The 18,718-nt window shown below is 37.8% G+C and overlaps 4 protein-coding genes across 5 annotated transcripts; 3 read left to right on the top strand and 1 right to left on the bottom strand.

Moving 5' to 3' along the window:
* Positions 1-2,803: 2,803 nt before the first annotated feature.
* On the top strand, positions 2,804-7,825 carry LOC121783271 (probable serine/threonine-protein kinase At1g54610). 2 transcript variants are annotated; one of them, XR_006046557.1, is made up of 9 exons: positions 2,804-3,856; positions 3,956-4,240; positions 4,336-4,653; positions 4,911-5,138; positions 5,331-5,431; positions 5,575-5,692; positions 5,887-6,288; positions 6,857-6,962; positions 7,435-7,825. XR_006046557.1 is itself a non-coding variant. In XM_042181303.1 (7 exons), the coding sequence occupies exons 1-7, from the start codon at positions 3,452-3,454 to the stop codon at positions 6,190-6,192; spliced, it is 1,761 nt and encodes a 586-aa protein (XP_042037237.1). In that variant the 5' UTR covers positions 2,804-3,451; the 3' UTR covers positions 6,193-6,402. The 2 variants fall into 2 exon arrangements, 1 of the variants encoding a protein (XP_042037237.1); XM_042181303.1 differs by lacking the exons at positions 6,857-6,962; positions 7,435-7,825 and having other exon boundaries at positions 5,887-6,402.
* A 1,757-nt stretch (positions 7,826-9,582) lies between these two features.
* Positions 9,583-12,195, top strand: LOC121783285 (inactive beta-amylase 9-like). The gene is made up of 3 exons (XM_042181315.1): positions 9,583-10,037; positions 10,618-11,097; positions 11,177-12,195. The coding sequence occupies exons 1-3, from the start codon at positions 9,783-9,785 to the stop codon at positions 12,050-12,052; spliced, it is 1,611 nt and encodes a 536-aa protein (XP_042037249.1). The 5' UTR covers positions 9,583-9,782; the 3' UTR covers positions 12,053-12,195.
* Positions 12,196-12,261: 66 nt separating this feature from the next.
* On the bottom strand, positions 12,262-15,608 carry LOC121783295 (tubby-like F-box protein 3). The gene is made up of 5 exons (XM_042181325.1): positions 14,914-15,608; positions 13,600-13,687; positions 13,342-13,474; positions 13,083-13,262; positions 12,262-12,929 (listed from the first exon to the last, which is right to left on the bottom strand). The coding sequence occupies exons 1-5, from the start codon at positions 15,232-15,234 to the stop codon at positions 12,458-12,460; spliced, it is 1,194 nt and encodes a 397-aa protein (XP_042037259.1). The 5' UTR covers positions 15,235-15,608; the 3' UTR covers positions 12,262-12,457.
* Positions 15,609-16,129: 521 nt separating this feature from the next.
* On the top strand, positions 16,130-18,226 carry LOC121759375 (early nodulin-75-like). The gene is made up of 2 exons (XM_042154938.1): positions 16,130-17,706; positions 18,127-18,226. The coding sequence occupies exons 1-2, from the start codon at positions 16,569-16,571 to the stop codon at positions 18,147-18,149; spliced, it is 1,161 nt and encodes a 386-aa protein (XP_042010872.1). The 5' UTR covers positions 16,130-16,568; the 3' UTR covers positions 18,150-18,226.
* The last annotated feature ends 492 nt before the right edge of the window (positions 18,227-18,718 follow it).

Genomic DNA, 18,718 nt, shown 5'->3' on the forward strand with positions numbered 1-18,718 from the left:
TTGGGGCCGGAAATGGGGACGGGGTTACTGATGCCCTTAGTGGACGAAAGATAATTAAGCACTACAACATAAGTAGTATGAGAGATGATCAATGTTTAATTAGTTCTTAATGAATAACTAGAGAGTAAATATCAACCAATAGAAAGGAGCTATGGGATTGAATAAATTTTAAAAACACATAGTATTTCATGAAGTTTTGATTCACCACATTTTCAAATCCATGTTATGAAAATTAATTTTGTTGAAGAATGTGTTTATTATTTTATTTAAAGTTACTATTCTATTAAAATCATAACAACTACGTGAGGAATTATATGCTACATGCCTTATGTGAGCACCACTCTCGTTTGAAGCACGTTTAGCATTGTTCGTTTCAATTTATATATTTAATTTGATTCAAATACATTAAAAATGTTATTAAAATTTTTAATTTCGCAAAATTCATAAAAATCAAAGCTTGATTTATTCATTTTCTCTATAACTTTGAATAAATTAATAAAATAACAAATCAAGCTTTGATTTTTATGAATTTTGTGAAATTATAATTTTCAATAACATTTTTTAATGTATTAGAATCAAACTAAATATATAAATCGAAACGAACAACGCTAAACATGCTTCAAACAAGAGTGGTGCTCATATAAGGTATGTAGCATATCATTTCTCACAACTACGTATACATTAAAGTTAAATTTTCTATCATTTAGACGTGTTTGATAAGTTGGTAATACCAAGATAGAGAATTATATATGGACATTTCTAGTTGTTTGATATTATAGTTAAGCTTAACTCAAAGCACAATATAAGACAAGGGTCCTCCCCAATCTTACCAAAATTATAACTTTAACCAAGTTTATATAACCTATCAATTTGTCAAGTTAAGCCATGTTATTTAATATACTATACAAATTTAGATAATTTCTTTTCTATTAAACAATAACGAAAAAAAATCATATATTTGCATATCTTAACATGAAGCCCGTATTTCTTATCTGGTATTACATGTCTTCTTATATCCCTTTCTTTTTATCAAACGAGTAAGTATACATAGAAAAGTTTACGAGTATTACTTTAAAGTGTACCGAGCAAGATGCTATTATTAAACGGTTTTTTTTGACATAGTGTTTCTATAATAGTATTACTTTCATTTCTATATTTTACAATTATATTTTATGTTCTGACTAATAAATCAATGTAACGCAATCAATCCCTATAATTACGAAAATCAAATTTCACACAACATACTCATCCAAAAACGTACTTATACCCATCAAGCATCATTCAAATTTACCTCAAGTTATAACATATCTTTGAAAAATAATATCTTGACTTTCTTTTTCTAAACTGATTTCACAATAGTCAAAACGCATTTATTTACAGGATATTATAATTATTCTTCACAGTGAAATAAATCAGACAATGGTAAAGATATTAGTATGTTTTTAAATCATGACTAAAAACGACAAAATCATATCCATATATTAATTAAGCCTGGCTTGTAATAATTATAAAAAAATACTCATATTGAAAGTTCGTAACTAAAAAAACCTATAATGAAAATATTTAATCAAACCAGTAGAATGACTAAATGCTACTAGTATATTACGAATTAGTTTGACCCAATCTCAACATGTTAAATCCTGTGCCATTATTTTATATGACAGTTTCTTTATATTCAATTATTCATCATTCAACAGTCTTTATTAAAATTGCTAATCTCAATACATAGTTGATTAGTTGTACTAAATATAATAAAGTGCATGATCTCTAAACATTTTTATATGAATCAAATCTTCACTTAAATCAAAGTATACAAGGTCTCCCATTATAGAATAGAAAAACCCAACCAATATTTTAACTAGAGGTCATTTTTATTGGTGCACTTACATTTTTCTATTTACAACATATTTAATTCTACTAAAAAATGTGTTTGGTTGAAAATGAACAGGAATCTATGGTCCTACTTAGTCAAAGAAACATTTTCTTTCCGCTTTTTCCTACTTGTAAATTAATTGATTCTTCACAGATTAATTTCTGGCTTTAAAGAAAAATTTACCTAAAATATTTATCAACCCCCTCCCAAAATCAAAATACTAAGGGCATCCGCATCTCGATGCGGGCTCTATCTCGTCCCGGAGAGATGAGACGGCATCGAGACGCCGATGCGAGTTTTCTGTCTCGTCCCGTAGCCCGGGGGAGGGGTGGGATGCGGCCCGTCTCGCCACGCGCGTTGGCCACGTGGCGAGCAGCGAGTGGTGCGTGACGCTCACTCGCCGGCCTGCGAGTGAGCGTCGATTTTTTGACAGTTTTTAATTATTATTTTTTTAAAAAAATTGGGAAAAAAATAAATTTCGACCTTTTTTGCCCCTTTTTTTACAGTTTTTTTTCAATTTTTTTTTTCTTTTTTCCCCTCATTCATCTATAAATAACCCAATCCCCCCACCATTTTTTCCACACACCAACACTACATTCTCACAAACTCTACATTTTTTCCACCATTTTTTAGATGTTAATTATGTGTTTTTTTATTTTTTTAGGATTTTAAATTGTAATTTTCTTTTATTTAATGAAGTATGTTTTTATTAATTGAATTTGTTGGGAATAAAAATAAAAAATGATATTCAATGAATAGTTAAGAGATGAGATGATTAAGAGATGGAGATAAGAGGTAAAAAGTGTAGTGGGACACATGAATAGTGAAAGAAATAGATTGTTAAGAGACGGTATTAAGATACGGAACCTAATTATCCATAAATAAATTCATAATTTTGTATAGCTATGTTGACTGTTACCTTCACACGTCAGCAATTTACATTTCGCTCCCGGCCAAAAAATCTCTCTCTTCTCTCTCAATCTCTCTCTCAGACACACACACACATCTTCTTACAGTAAGAGTAGATCTGCTGCTTGATCATTTTCAAGACTTCATATTTTCTTACCAGTACAAAAAAAAATCCTAATTTTTGACCAAAGTGGGGAATTATCCTTTTTGGCATAAGCTCACTGTGATCTATCTTCAGTCCCACACAAAGCAGAGCGCAATAAAACCACTACAAGTATTTTTTCCACTGTATAATAGTATTACTGTCTTTGCTTTTTGTAGGTATATTTGCTTCTTAATTATTCTTGTTGCTCCATAAGCTGTGGGGTTTGTTCAATTCATAATTGTTGCTTCTTCTTTTGGGGCAGCGACTTAATTGAACATTTCCCCTTTTCCCTTTTCCTTGATTCTTCCCACCGGAGTGCAAGATCATAATTTAGTTAAGAATTACTTGATAAAAGATTTCATTTTTATTGAATTTAGGGCTGCCCATTTGCCTAATTTTCCCAAATTAGATTGATCTGGTTTGAGCCTTGGCTACCTTCTGGTGAATCTTTGATTTCTTGGGGTTTTGAATGAGCTGTGTGATTATGTTATGTGGTGAGATATGAGAGTTAGGGTTATTGAGAAATGGGGTGTGTATTTGGGAAAGAGATTTCGTCGTCTGAGCGAGGTAGCGGCGATGTAGCTGGAAAGGGGAGAGGGAAAGGGGAAGAGAGAGATTCTGGGAGGAGGGAGAAGGTAGTTGTTGGATCAGTAGATAAGGAAGAAGGAGAGGCTGCTAGTGTTGGTGTTGGTGGTGGAAGCCAAGCTCCGAATGGCCGGGATAAGGAGGAGAGGAAGGAAGGGAATGCTCGGCAGCCTAGAGGCGAGAGGAGACGGTCTAGGCCGAATCCGAGGCTGAGCAATCCTCCTAAGAATATCCATGGTGAGCAAGTGGCTGCTGGATGGCCTTCTTGGCTCTCTGCTGTGGCAGGCGAGGCGATCAATGGGTGGACGCCTCGTCGTGCTGATTCGTTTGTAAAGATTGATAAGGCAAGTGGCTGATGAATGTGGTTTGGTTGCTACTTTCTGTTTTTGTGCTACTTTATTTTATGTATTAATGGTTTTTTCCTGTTTATGTTGTGTTTTTAGATTGGGCAAGGTACTTATAGTAATGTGTATAAAGCTAGAGATGCTATAACGGGGAAAGTTGTAGCCCTAAAAAAGGTTAGATTCGATAATTTGGAGCCCGAGAGTGTGAGGTTCATGGCTAGGGAGATTTTGATCCTGCGTCGTCTGGATCATCCCAATGTGCTGAAACTGCAAGGATTAGCGACATCAAGGATGTCTTGTAGTTTGTACCTTGTTTTCGATTACATGGAGCATGATCTGGCTGGTCTTGTTTCAAATCCCAGGATCAAGTTTACCGAACCTCAGGTGTGGTGATCTGTCTCTGTTTGTTTTATTAACTTGACTGCTCGGAGATTCGAAACTGTTTTCCTTATGTTTCAATAGTTTGATTGGTATGTTAGGTCAAGTGCTACATGAATCAGCTGTTGTCTGGCCTTGAACACTGTCACAACCGCCACGTCTTGCATAGAGACATTAAGGGCTCGAATCTCCTCATCAGTGATGGAGGAGTTCTTAAGATAGCCGATTTTGGATTGGCTTCCACGTTTGATCCCAATCACAAGCAGCCAATGACTAGCCGTGTGGTCACTCTGTGGTATAGGCCGCCCGAGCTGCTTCTTGGGGCCACTCACTATGGTGTGGGTATTGATTTGTGGAGCGCCGGCTGCATTTTAGCGGAGCTATTTGCTGGGAAGCCAATCATGACGGGCCGGACAGAGGTGCCCTTTTATTTTATCAATGCTAAAACTGATCATTGAAAACCATTCATACTAACTGCTGCTTGTACTTTCTTTCCCTGCTTATTCACATGATCATCAGTGAGACTGATTGTCGTCTCTGGCGTGTTTTACTGTATTCTTATATCTTGAATGGTTGAATCTAACATGCTCACTTGTATTTCTTGAATCTACAGGTCAATTTTTAATGTCACTGTTGATTTTATAGCCATAACACGACGTTATTATTATGCGCGTAGGTGGAACAACTTCACAGGATCTTCAAGCTATGTGGTTCTCCACCTGAAGAATATTGGAAGAAGTCGAAGCTTCCTCATGCGACCATATTCAAACCTCAGCATTCGTATAAACGATGCATAAAGGAGACGTTTAAAGATTTCCCTCAGTCAGCATTGTCTTTGATTGATACTCTACTGGCAATTGATCCAAGCGAACGTCAAACTGCTACGGCTGCGCTAAAGAGTGAAGTGAGCTCTCTGCCTCCCTATCTTCTCTCCACACACTAGAAACGACAAGCGAGGAAGGATATAAAATATTTTCCCCTCGCGAAATTTAGAAACTGTTGAATCTATATATTCTTTTAATTGATATGTATTTGTGAGGATCACATTTGGAGATAAAAGAACAATAACATGGATTCTCTATTTGCCTCAATGCAGTTTTTCACAACCAAGCCGTTTGCGTGTGAACCTTCCAGCCTTCCGAAATATCCACCTAGTAAGGAGATGGATGCTAAGCGTCGTGATGAAGAAGCCCGAAGGTCTGGAAAACTATCACCATACAAAATTCTGTGTTACACCATTGTATTGTCTTGATTTTGCAGTTTCTTTCCCTTTTTTGTTTACTGTGATCTATTATGCATTGCTTTTGGAAAACCTAACGGCATGGTTTGCGCGATTGTAGGCTAAGAGCTGCTGGTAAAACTCATGCTGACGGTGCAAAGAAACCTCGGACACGTGAAAGGGCAATTCGGGGAGTTCCTGCTCCCGAAGCCAATGCTGAGCTTCAGGCTAATATTGATGTAAGTTGTTAAACTTCTTCTATTATTCGGAACGTTTATGCATTTTTTCGTACCATCTCTCTTCCGTTATACATTCCATACGTATCTCAACGGATTGTGTTTCTCCCGGTGATTTCTATCATTCTATGTGTTTGACATAGTTAGTGGCATTTCTAAACACTGGTTTGGGAGTAACTATTGCCTTGTTGAAGCAGAGACGGCGTCTGATTTCCCACGCCAACGCAAAGAGCAAGAGCGAGAAGTTCCCTCCTCCGCACCAAGACGGAGGGCTTGGCTACCCTCTGGGGGCATCTCAGCACCTCGATCCGAACTATGATCCTCCCGACATACCCTTCAGCTCGACTAATTTCTCGTACTCTAAAGACCCGATGCAGACTTGGTCTGGCCCGTTGGCGGATCCTGCTGGTGTCGGAGCCCCAAGAAGGAGGTCGAAACCATCGAAGAAGGATAATCGGAAGGACAAGAACTCGAGCCGGAATAAGGAGAGCGAAGACTTGTAATGTAACACACACTCTTATCACATACATGAAGAAGGTGCAGATTATTGTGTTATAGTATCATCTTTGGCGGGAAAATTTTCCAAACTGTTTTACGAGGTAACATATATATGAAAATATATCTTCTTGTTCATGTCATTTCTTTCTTTTGTAACACGACTACCTTTATTATACATTTCTAATGTCAAAACAATTCTTTCTTTTTTTTGCCTACATTGATCAGTGCAGTGTCTTTGTTTGAAGCTTTTGCTGTTGCATAAGTTTTTCTTGATGAGGAAATTAGTTCTTGTTTTAGTTTAAGGGATTCTCTATTTTTGTTACATGGTGTAAAAATTTAATGGAAGTTGGAAATTAAGTTGGAGACTGCTCATGGATGGATAGTTGTGTAAAATTCAACATCCATCTATTGAATTTGTAAAAGGTGAAAAAATTAAAATACTCCTTAGGAGAACAATAAAATTGCAAACATAGCAAAATAGAAAGCCAATGGAAAAGGACAATGTGGAGTTTATGTTGTCTAAATAAAATGATACGTGGACATGTTCATGCAACAACATGCAATATCTTCCAAATTCCACCGTTTCACACTCTCATAAATATACTCAAACACTTCTTATTTTCATTTTATTTGGGTTTCATATTTATGTTCTTTGGCAAAAAATTGAAGGTATGAAGCCACTGAGTGGGCATGGTGGGCCGGGCCCAGGCCCGGGCCGGAGATCGAGCCTGCTCCATGGTTGTTTCTACAACTTGTGCACTGCTATCTGTTCTTGGTCAGTATTTCTTCTCTACATTTTTTGGTAAATCATTAGAAAAATCATCAAGTTTGTCAAATTCTGGTCAATCTCAATTTTTTAAAATAGTCAAATTTGACATTTTTTAAAAATTGTATCATTATATAGATTTTGAAGGAAATTTGGAAGCGGAATTGTTATTTTTTTATATTAATTTATATATCACTCATAAAAATTATTAACTGAATAGTATTAAAATAGTACTATTTTAGTTTTCAAATTATACATACTTTCTCCCAAATCTATATATATGAGTAACTGAAAAAAATATCAAAATTATAAGGTACTGGTAATTAGCTTTTTTTTTAAAAAAATAATGATATTGACCAGATATTTAATCAAACCAACCCATTTACTTATTAATATTTAATTCATATTTGAAAACTCTACATTATTCATTTTTTTAAAAGATAAAAAAATTGTGTTTTTTGAATGAATTTGCATGTGGTAGCTGCTATGTATTCTCTTGTTGCTGGCTGTTGGAAGACTGCTTTGGGGGGCAGCGTAGCTTTCCCTGGCCGCCGTATGGATCGCCGGAACCACCACCGCCGCCGCCGACGGTGGTCACCGGGCATCACCATCATGGGATATTGGGCTCTGTCATAGGAGGCCCACCGGGCCCACCCGGCCCATATAGTCACACCGGCCCATATGGTTACTCTGACGAACCGCCACCGCTTCCTTATAGTTATAGATGATTTTATGCATTTTCTTCACTGAAATAATGTTTTTCCCTTTTGTATATTAATAATGCTTGTGTCACAAATTAGATTGGTTTTTTTAAATGTTTTAATAATGTCCACCTATATATATATACGATTATACGAATATGAGAATGAATATGTTGTGGAATATGATTTTGAAATTTTAAATTAATGCGTGACACACTTTATACGCAATGTATTATAAATAATAAATAATAATATAAAACCACGATTATAATTAGCAGTGTATAATTAAAGACATCTGTTGATATAAATAATCGCAAAAAACTACGAAAACTATCGGTGCTCATTTGTGATTTTCAATTTTATACTTAGTTGATTTAGTGGTGTTAATTATTCACTAACAAATTGAAATATAAAATGAATTAGTTGAAAATGCATGCATCTCTTGTTTATGGAATTTTAGCCTTGTTCTCGAATCCCATTTGAGAACCAAAATTTTATACTGATTCACTTATCTCTTTTTATATATTTTATGTGTTCATTTAATGTAAAATATTCGCTATAATATTTCACAATAACGTTTTAAAACCATATATAATCAAAATGATATTACAGGCGTCGGACACCCAACCTAACACATACTGTTAAGAAATGAATAAAACAAGAATATCATACATATAGATATAGTCATACAACATCTCAAAACCATAACCAAATCAAAATCATGAAAAATAGCAAAAAGAAAAAACAATACAACACCTCCACACACAGAAAAATGACAAAGCTGCAAGATTTTGAGGCTTACAATGATTTAGTGTTTCCATGGTGTGAAATAATTCTAAATAAACGGTCAAATAATATAATGAGGAAAAATATGCATTAATACGCGTCAGAATTTTGTCATCGTTCAACACCTAACTTTTATTTCGAGAAATAAACCAAAAAAATGTGGTCGTTAAATTGGGTGTCACACAATAATTCCAAATATTTTTGTTTCCCCTTTTTTTGCCCTTTATTTAGCGACCCTTTTTCCCACTTGCACTTTACATGTCACGACTTTTTTTTATCCAAATTATACTTGGTCACAATTATAAATTATCCAATTTTTATTATTTAATTTTATCTCACTACGAGTTATCTAGTCATCCAAAGTTGAATTATTTATTATCGCCCTTTTTTGTTCGGGAGAAGAATTCGTAGTACTCTTAAACAGTTCGACATTAATTGTCACAAATTAGAATTTTTTGTCATTATATCCTTCTCATTATAAGTGTGATTTAATAACATTTAATTTAAACATATAATTAAGAAATAAGAGTTGTCTTTCCATAGTTCAAAATTACATACAACTCACTTTTAATGAAATACATAGAATATAATACTCATTCAGTCTCATAAATATAGATAGTCCATATTTATGAAAAGTACTTAATAGATATAGAAAAAAAAAGTAATGAAAAATAATTGTAAAGCATGTCTACTTTTTATCTCTTATTGCCCATTTATACATCTACATTATTTTCTACTACCATTCAACAAACATTTTGCATTGAGAAAGTTATTACATACTAGTAGTATTCTGTTTGGTCATGAAAAATTTTTAAAAGAAATTGACATTGATTTCAAGAAATGCAGGTGAGAATGTCTTAAAATTATTTCGAGGTGAGAAAGAAATCCACATAATAAGAATATTTTTGTATAAATGAAATAATGAAATGCTAATTTTGACTAATCACAAATAATACAAAAAAAAAAGTTCGCCATTTCAATTATTGTGCGGCTGCCGTAGGTTTCACTTCATCCATGACACGTGTCGAGCTGTGAATACATCGATTTCCCTTTTTTTCTTTTTTCCAAAATGGGGCCCAATCTTTGCTCTTTTAATGCATACAAATATTTCTATAAAATTCTATCCACTTCCAAACATTCAATCTCACATTTTCCCCTCCAATTCACAATTCTCGATTTCGATCAAAACCCATCAAAGAAAAATCACCTTCGTGGGATTTCATCCAATTTCTTTGATCAAATCCCCTAAAAACTCTGTCTTTTTCACTTTTACATAAAATCTCAATTTTCCCAAAATCTTGCAAATAGATTTAATTATTTTTTATTTGGGATATTTGCAAGTATGGAGGTGTCCGTGATTGGGAGCTCACAGCTTAATCTTGGAAGGATTGATAATGGTGCGTTGTGCAATCTTAGAAAAAAATGGAATTCTAACATCTTGAATTTCAAGAGTTATTCAAAGGGATGCAATCTTGTTCAGAGCCGAAGATTTTTATGGCCTTCAAGATCTGCAATTCTTAGTCTTAGGGCATCTTCTTCTGCTCAAAATCAACCTCTTGTTTATCAGAAAGCTTCAAACACTGCAACAAACACAACCGTGAGTCCTTGCTTTTCAATTTGTTATTTTTTATAAATTTTGTTGTTTGTTGTGTCATGGTTTGAGTTTTTCTTGATAGTAATTCATGAATTGTTTGTTATGTTAGATGAGAGTTTTTTCAGTATTTGCAGTTCGTCATAATAAATTACCCCCCCCCCCCCCCCCTCTCCTCCTCCTCTTATATGGAGTATTTGCTAGTAAATATGTGACCTTGGATTTCAGTATATTCTGTTAATCAATTGACTCTGGAACTTGTTTTCAAATATCTTTTGTGTTTAAATAGGCTGAAATAAGCTAAAAAGATGCATCTTTCTTGTTTTTCTTATAATATTTGGTAGTGAAATAGTGACCTTGGATTTTATAAGCCAGGAAGAAAGTGAAGCCTGTCTCCTATGCATTTGGTTTTGTTACCATTTCTGTGTTTGATATTGTTTTTAGTGCTAATGCTTAGTAATTTAATCTTGGTTTAGTAGAGCTATACATGAATCTGTTGTATCTACTCATCTTTTCTATATTGCATTACTTTTGCAAGTGGAAGAAGAGACAAATGGACTAAGTTTACATGTTAATGTGCTTGCAGATCAACGGTACAAAGCTGTATGTCGGCTTGCCACTTGACACCGTCTCCAGCTGCAACTCGATCAACCATGCTCGGGCCATTGCTGCAGGGCTCAAGGCTCTGAAGTTGTTAGGGGTAGACGGTGTGGAGCTCCCGGTGTGGTGGGGTGTGGCTGAGCAAGCAAGGGGAAAGTACGAATGGTCGAGCTACCTAGCCATAGTCGAAATGGTGAAAAGTTTAGATCTCGAGCTTCATGTATCTCTTTGTTTCCATGCGTCAAACGATCCCAAGCTGCCTCTCCCAGAATGGGTTTCCATGATTGGTGAATCGGACCCGAGCATTTACTTTACAGATAAATCGGGCCAGCAGTATAAAGACTGTCTCTCATTAGGTGTGGATGATGTTCCTGCTTTAGATGGAATGACTCCACTTGAAGTGTACAAGGAGTTCCTCGAGAGCTTCAAATCCTCGTTTTCGCCTTTCATGGGCTCCACGATCACGGTAGAGTCTTGTTTACTTCGATACTCATATGTCAAGAAGTTGTCTTGGTTGCTGATAGTCTGAGTTTCTTTGTATCCAGGGCTTGACAATTGGTCTCGGACCTGATGGGGAACTGCGGTATCCATCCCATCGGACAATGAGTGCAAGTCTCGTTGGAGCCGGAGAGTTCCAATGCTATGACGTGAATATGCTCAGCCAGCTGAAGCAGCATGCTGAAGCACATGGGAACCCTCTGTGGGGGCTCGGTGGCCCCCACGATGCCCCCGACTACTTCGAGTCTCCGATGGCGAGAGGGTTCTTTGTGGAGAATGGCGGGGCTTGGGAGAATCAGTATGGAGATTTCTTTCTCTCTTGGTATTCAAGCCAACTGTTATCACACGGGGATCGAGTTCTCTCTATGGCTGCCTCAACCTTCAGTGACGACCCTGTCTCGTTGTCGGGGAAGATCCCTCTGGTGCACTCGTGGAGCAAAGCGCGGTCTCACCCTTCGGAGTTGACAGCTGGATTCTACAACACGGCGGGGAGAGACGGATATGGAGCCGTTGCTGAGATGTTCTCGAGATACTCGTGCCAGGTGATACTGCCAGGCTTCGACCTGTCAGACGACCGGCAGCCAGCTGAGTCCTGGTCGAGCCCAGAAACCCTACTGGCAGTGATGCAGGCTAGTTGCAGGAAGCACAAGACCGTTGTGTCCGGGCAGAACGCGTTGGCCTGTGGCGCCCCGAGGAGCTTCGAGCAGATGAGCAAGAACTTGATGGGCGAAAATGCGGTGGCGAACTTGTTCACGTATCAAAGGATGGGAGCGGAGTTCTTCTCCCCGGAGCACTTCCCGCGCTTCACGCAGTTTGTACGTGGCCTCAATGAGCCGGCCTCGCTGGCCGACGATTTGCCTGTTGAAGATGAGGAAAGTGCAGAATCGCTCTCTGGTATGAGTATGCAGATGCAGACGGCTTGAATATAGAAGTTGCTGTGTATGTAAATATGATAGTTGGATTTTGCTCTGTGTTAATCAATGGAGGGCAGTATATAGATATTACAAGTAGAAACAATATTTTGTAAAACCCTTGATAAATCCGTTTTGAAATTATTTTTGGCTCACATTTGTGTATCATCCATCATCAATGGCGCTTCCAAGAAACAGAACTCTGTGAGTCACACACAGTATTATAAACATATTTCTTCATTTAAAAATTTAGCATGCTGATATCTATCTCTTTACAACATTTCTGCAAATGACTGAACATAAAGAGACAATATCTTTACATTACATTGTAGTATTAATTTGATCGAACAAAGGCGGTTAAGAACCATACACGTCTCTTTACATGGATACACCATTCTTAACCACAGCAAACTAATTCTACTCGCATGCGATTTTGGTATCGAAGCTGCTGAGGCAGACGGCGAACGCCTGGAAGGCTGAGAGCGGGTAGCGATAGTCCATTGTAAAGACGTCTTTCCCCACCTTCCCAAACTGAAGGATCACCTTCTCGTGTTCTGGTCCGGCCTCACCGTTCTCAGGGGAAGCAACCAGCTGGAAATTCTTGACCGATGCGACAGTCACACGGCCATGAAAGTTCAAACACCAGCACTGGAGCTGTTCGTGCCAACGCGGGGCCTTGTTTCTTAAGACGAGGGGTCCATCAGCATGGTTGCTTGACAGGCCGGAAGAGGATTTGTTAAAAGAGTTTGATTTTAAGCCGAAAAGTGGGAGGGCAGGAGAGGAGTCGATGCTGGTTAGAGGGAAGTATGTCTGCGTTGGAGCAACGCCTCCAGGTTTAATGGCGGAAACTGGAATTGCATCGATAACACAGTGCATTCTTCTTGGACCTCTGCACATCATATAAAGTATTGAAGAATTCAACTTATTACATGAAAAACATAAAATCTTCAGTGACATGGTCTGGCGAGTCAAGATCCGGATAAAAGCCCATATCCAATGGTGAAAACATAAAATTTCAGCAATTGCAAGAAGATTATTTTACCTGGCTCCCAACACATTCAACTCGTATGAGATGTGCGCTACGTTATAGTTTCCAGCAGGAAGCTTAGGCGAAATCTGTTTTGAGCCGACCATGCGGGTGGACCAGCTTTTTGCCATCTTGGCTCCAGAATGGGGAGGAAGAGCATCAAAGACGACGAACTTGGTTCCAAGAAAATTCGATCTGAGGAGATAACGAGATTTCAGCTTCTCTTTTTCTTAACATAAATTTCACAATTATTAGCAGGAAAATAGACACTCACCTTAGCTTTCCCACATAAGTTTCACTCCCCTTTGAAGTATTATCATCCGCGTGTAGAGAGATCATGTAATCTGTGCATGTTGGCCGCCTACACTTACGAGCAGAAAGAAGAAACTTGCCATCATCAGCAAGTGCTGCCACAGATAACAATGGAGGATGTTAAAGAAAAAATCAATGAAATGTATGCTAAATATAAATCAAGAAGAAAGCTTTTGCAAAAATTATTTGGCAGGAAAGCAGCTAAGAGAACACAATTCACCTTGACTTAAGCTCACAAAAAGATAATATGTTTGATTCGACCGATTCCTTTTTATAAAGCACTGCATAAGAGATTCTCTTGGGCCAGGCTGCATAAAAACAGAGATTTTTTAGTGGAATCAAAACATGTAAGTTGTAACTATAATAAAAGTTTTAATCACAAAGGTTATCCGTTTGAATATCCATTTAACAAATGAGGATTCTTGATTGAAAAGACAAGAATCAAGAATGCCAATAAAATTTTGGAATATTCTCCTTTCACATGCACGGCCATCACAAAACATGGAGTGAAAATGCCAAAATATCTGATGAAATTCCGAAAAAAGATGTTCCCGGAGAGGAGGTAGTTCAAATAAATCTACTGAACCAATGTAAACAAGATTGCCTACAAATTGTTAATGGCCATGTCATCCTCCCAGAATAAACCATGCACAAGTTAATTGCTACTGGCCACTCGATTTTCCATGAGCCGTATCAGTATTCAGGAACTATATATATACCATATCATGCTTTTCAAATAAACTTTCTAGATCTGGAAAGCTTCATAAATGCAAGGAAGTCCAAGAAGCAAGAAGAGAGATTTTTCACAAAATCACTGAATATTCTTTTAAATATTTAACAAAACTATGCATATAGCACATTTTTTTTGGATACACTTAATTTTGCTGGATTAAACCTTTAATCGAATCATGGGCATGAACAATTCTTCTCACACTCTCAATAATCAGACATTTTCATGATAAGGCAAAAGTGATTTCTTTCCAGATCAATTCATTGTACTGCAATTTCTTCTTCTCTCAATACTAAAAGAAAGAAATAATCCTTTCTGCATTCGACTGAATACGAATCACTAAACTAAATTAACTAATTAGCAGTATATCCCTTACAATCAAGCTGGGAAACAATGCCAACCATTTATCTATCTAGCTATACCACAGAACCGACTCCATTTCCACATTTCTCGTCTCCATTGAAGAAACCTCGAGAATCTAAGATGATGAAAGAAAACTAAACCCCTTGTTACAGAAACAGGCTCTTAAAAGCTCCAGGATAAATTAGCAATCATTCAAAACACCATCAAATCCCCACATTACAATTCACATTCACCGAGATACATTACAAATATTCACAGAACAATTTTCTCATAAACAAGCCTGAATTCTCTACTGCAAAATTAGCTTTTCTAATCCCACTACAACGTTTACCCTCAATTCATGATGAATTTCTTAACATATGCGGCAAATTGTGTTAATGCAGCAGATAACCAACACAACAAACATCAATTTTTGAAGAAGGAATTAAAAAAAAACAATACCTGCTTCACAGAGATAGGAAACGTGATCTTTCCAGAAGCTTCCGGAGTCTTGACAAGCTCCTTCATCACTTCCCTCCAGCTCTTGCACACACCCGCACACGCAACTACGTGTTTCCTCGCCGGCCACTTGGACTCCGATTCCTCCAATTTCATCAATACTTCCCTCAATAACTCCGGCGGCAAACTCGCCCAGCAAAAATAACTGCAGTTTTCGTCCGATTCGCTTTTATTTTTGCCCATTAAAACCTTAGATTTCTCCACCGCCATTGAGCTGTCCTGCACCACTCTCCGCGACCGTGATTTCAATCCCAGCTTCATCATTGCGCCGCGCAAACACCGCTAGATTTTATTCCAAATCGCAATTCGACCACCGAAGAAATCCCCAAAATGTCACGCACAAACAAACAAACACAGCTTCATACTCATAAATGTAGAACTCAAACTTCACATCGAAGCTACACGTATAACTAAATGGAAATGATTATATTCACCAAAAACACGAGAGAAACACGCCAAATTGATGAGGAAAACGGCTCAAATAAGAGATTTTTGAGAGCTGAGAAATCGAAGCATCACGGAAGATAAAACAAGAATTTCGAGATTTTTTGTTTTTCTTTTTCGAGAGTAACGATGGAGAATTCGAGATATATCGGAAAGCTTACAATTTTAGATTAATAATAGAAATATAGATATAGGATTACTATATTTTCTATTCCTGATAATTCAATTTATTAATTTATAAGATTAATATTTTGTTTTCAAAGAAAAAAAAAAGGATAACGTCTAAATTAATCTTACAAAACCTACGATAGTTGGTACTCTTTGGTACTTAGAATAGGTTAAAAATGGAGTAATAAATTCAAGGAAGATGCAATTGTCATTTTCAATGAAAAAATAGTAGTAGTAAATCTAGTGATGCAATACTCAAATATTTATTGCTTTACAAATTATTACAATAAATTATTCACAATAATAATGCTTTTGATGGCATGAAAAATAGTTATGGCCTATGGGGTGTATTTGTCGACCTATGAGGTGTACAACTAATAGAAATTCAATTAATTTAATAATGACTTTAATGTTATTTTATTTGATTAGTATGCTCATCACGTAATTGATTCATATTCCTTAATTAATCTCTGTTTCTTTCCAGTTGGCATAAACTTTTATTTAATGTAAACCATAATATAAAATGCACGTAGTACTACTCTGATACGAGTCTTAGTTTTAGGAATTATTAATTTGTTGAGATATTTTAGAGATTTGCATATCTTTTCTTATATTTATTTCTTGTTCCCTAAGCTAGTATTCTAGTATTATAAATAGGATAGATTGTTATCATTTTATTCATTCAATCAACGAAATACAATATTAATCTTTTGCCCAACGACGAGTTGAGAATTATCTTTTACATAGATTCTGCGCTGCCCGACGGATAGGTCTTCCGCGCACAGCCAGATCTTCGCCTCCGCCGATCCTACGCAAGGACGCCGGAGAAAAGATACGAACAAGGTTCGTATCAACTGGTGCTCTCATTGAGAGGTGACCCTCCCACCATCTCGAATCCCGCCGGACAACCTTACTTCGCCAACGCCTGACGGGAAGGATTCCCGCGCGCTTCGTCGAAGTGATTTCATCCTCCGACTTCTGTTATCATGTCCTACAACTATCATCGCCAGTTCGACCAGAACCATGTGTCACGCAGCTATGCCGGAGTTGGGCGTAGTGCACAATACACCCTGGATCAACAGCAGCTATTCCGACCACGACGTGCAACCTGCTGGGACCCTCCAGGCAGCCGCGATCCACCGGGTTTTCCGCCCTATGATCAGCCACCACCCAGGTACAGGCGTGAACCCTACGGTCCGCCGCAACCTCACCGAATGGGGTCTGTCCAGACGCGCCGCCCCACTTGTTGGGATCCGCCCCGACAACGAACCGATAACTGTTATCCACCACCGTATCGTGATCCAGATATGGTCCCGGATTCATACGTCGAGCCGCGAAACTCCTACGCCCGATATCGGCCATGGCAGCCTCAATATCACCCTCGTCCAGCCACCAAAGCGGAGGACCCGATTAACGCAAAGTTAGACCGCTTAATGGAAGCATGTGACAAGATAGAAACTTGGTTCGAAGCCACAAATCGCCGGTTCAGCAAATTACGATCGTTACCGCAGCCCGAGCCCGATCTTGATCAGCCCCATGTTTCTGCACCACTCCGAAAGATGGCATGTCCTCCATCAAGAAATAATGAGGCTTCTTGTGGGCCTTCACGTTTTGTTCCCAAGGACTCAGCGGCTCCACCACTCCAACCGCAACAGCCGAGTCCAGCACCGCCCTTGGAGCTGTTGTCCGACTCCGCACCGGGACCTTTCCAGCTCGTGCCCCCGCCGCCTGTGACGACACCATTTGCGACCTTTACTCAGCGTCCAGCAGCTGCTATCCCGAGCTCCATGAAGAAAGAGTGGGAAACGAATACACAAGAAGGAAAAGAGCCAATGAAGATTGAGAATATTATAGTTGAGTACAAGACTGCAGGTGAGACAACAAAATCGGACCTTAAGGTAAAAATGGAGGTGAGGAGAAGCTTGTTTGAAGAAGAGCCGAGATTAAAGTCTAAACAATTGGGGAAGAAAGGAGGTGGTTCTTACGTTGGTTTGCCCATGATTGCTTATGTCCATATGGATTTGAATGTCGGTGATGTTACAAGTATGAATCATCGACCAACATCGCTCGATGCTAGGTTGATTCCTCCGCGCAATGCAACATCATGTTTGGGCATTCTGCGAGGTACGGAAAAGCTTTTTGTTTTAGTATGGAATTGGGGTGACCACATCAGTCGGCCTTCGTTGCTTTTTTATGGGGGTGATGAAGGGACACGAGCAACTGCTCGGTGTGTGTTTGATCCAGGAGGAGACGCCTCGCCAAGCTTTTGCTTTCAGCTCTCGTCCTTAGTTCGTGGTTCCCACCTTGAGGACAAGGTGGATTTTAACCGTGGGGGAGTTGATACGAGTCTTAGTTTTAGGAATTATTAATTTGTTGAGATATTTTAGAGATTTGCATATCTTTTCTTATATTTATTTCTTGTTCCCTAAGCTAGTATTCTAGTATTATAAATAGGATAGATTGTTATCATTTTATTCATTCAATCAACGAAATACAATATTAATCTTTTGCCCAACGACGAGTTGAGAATTATCTTTTACATAGATTCTGCGCTGCCCGACGGATAGGTCTTCCGCGCACAGCCAGATCTTCGCCTCCGCCGATCCTACGCAAGGACGCCGGAGAAAAGATACGAACAAGGTTCGTATCATACTCCTACTATAATACTGTTTTAACTTTTAATGTGATTAGCATGATCGATGAATCGTTTGGTGATTCTATTAATTTTGAGTATTTTCTTAAGTCAAGTAATAGTTGTATTATATGTATAATGTTGCGTCAGCAGGGACGGCGCAGTTGATTTCGGAGGGGCAGATTTGTATGAATGGCAAAAGATCAAATCCCACTACTGGAATCGAATAAAATTTAAAAAAAAATCGTCACTCATATTAAAACATGACGTGAATACCCTCATGAACTATCTTATTTAAAGTCATTCTATAATTGTTACTCTATTACATCTAAATATAATTAATTACAAATGAAATTACATGTACAATTTTCGTCACCTTTTTTTGTCATGTCATTTATGCAATATAGAAAACAGACCTTTATGTTAAAATTATTTTCTGTCGTTAGCTTTATAATGGAGTATTGAATAATGCTTTATGGGGTGTCGATTTATTATTGTTGGCTG

This window comes from Salvia splendens, chromosome 2, assembly GCF_004379255.2.
Source record: "Salvia splendens isolate huo1 chromosome 2, SspV2, whole genome shotgun sequence".
In the NCBI taxonomy this organism is placed as follows: domain Eukaryota; kingdom Viridiplantae; phylum Streptophyta; class Magnoliopsida; order Lamiales; family Lamiaceae; genus Salvia; species Salvia splendens.

Excerpts from the sequence above, each read along its gene's own strand:
- LOC121783271 (XM_042181303.1), top strand. The coding sequence starts at position 3,452 with ATGGGGTGTGTATTTGGGAAAGAGATTTCGTCGTCTGAGCGAGGTAGC. Across the intron at positions 4,654-4,910 it reads TCATGACGGGCCGGACAGAG|GTGGAACAACTTCACAGGAT; the intron begins GTGCCCTTTTAT and ends TTATGCGCGTAG. Across the intron at positions 5,432-5,574 it reads CGTGATGAAGAAGCCCGAAG|GCTAAGAGCTGCTGGTAAAA; the intron begins GTCTGGAAAACT and ends GCGCGATTGTAG.
- LOC121783285 (XM_042181315.1), top strand. The coding sequence starts at position 9,783 with ATGGAGGTGTCCGTGATTGGGAGCTCACAGCTTAATCTTGGAAGGATT. Across the intron at positions 10,038-10,617 it reads ACACTGCAACAAACACAACC|ATCAACGGTACAAAGCTGTA; the intron begins GTGAGTCCTTGC and ends ATGTGCTTGCAG. Across the intron at positions 11,098-11,176 it reads TCATGGGCTCCACGATCACG|GGCTTGACAATTGGTCTCGG; the intron begins GTAGAGTCTTGT and ends CTTTGTATCCAG.
- LOC121783295 (XM_042181325.1), bottom strand. The coding sequence starts at position 15,234 with ATGATGAAGCTGGGATTGAAATCACGGTCGCGGAGAGTGGTGCAGGAC. Across the intron at positions 13,688-14,913 it reads TTCCTATCTCTGTGAAGCAG|CCTGGCCCAAGAGAATCTCT; the intron begins GTATTGTTTTTT and ends GTTTTTATGCAG. Across the intron at positions 12,930-13,082 it reads TTGAATGTGTTGGGAGCCAG|AGGTCCAAGAAGAATGCACT; the intron begins GTAAAATAATCT and ends TATGATGTGCAG.
- LOC121759375 (XM_042154938.1), top strand. The coding sequence starts at position 16,569 with ATGTCCTACAACTATCATCGCCAGTTCGACCAGAACCATGTGTCACGC. Across the intron at positions 17,707-18,126 it reads ATGTTTGGGCATTCTGCGAG|ATTCTGCGCTGCCCGACGGA; the intron begins GTACGGAAAAGC and ends TCTTTTACATAG.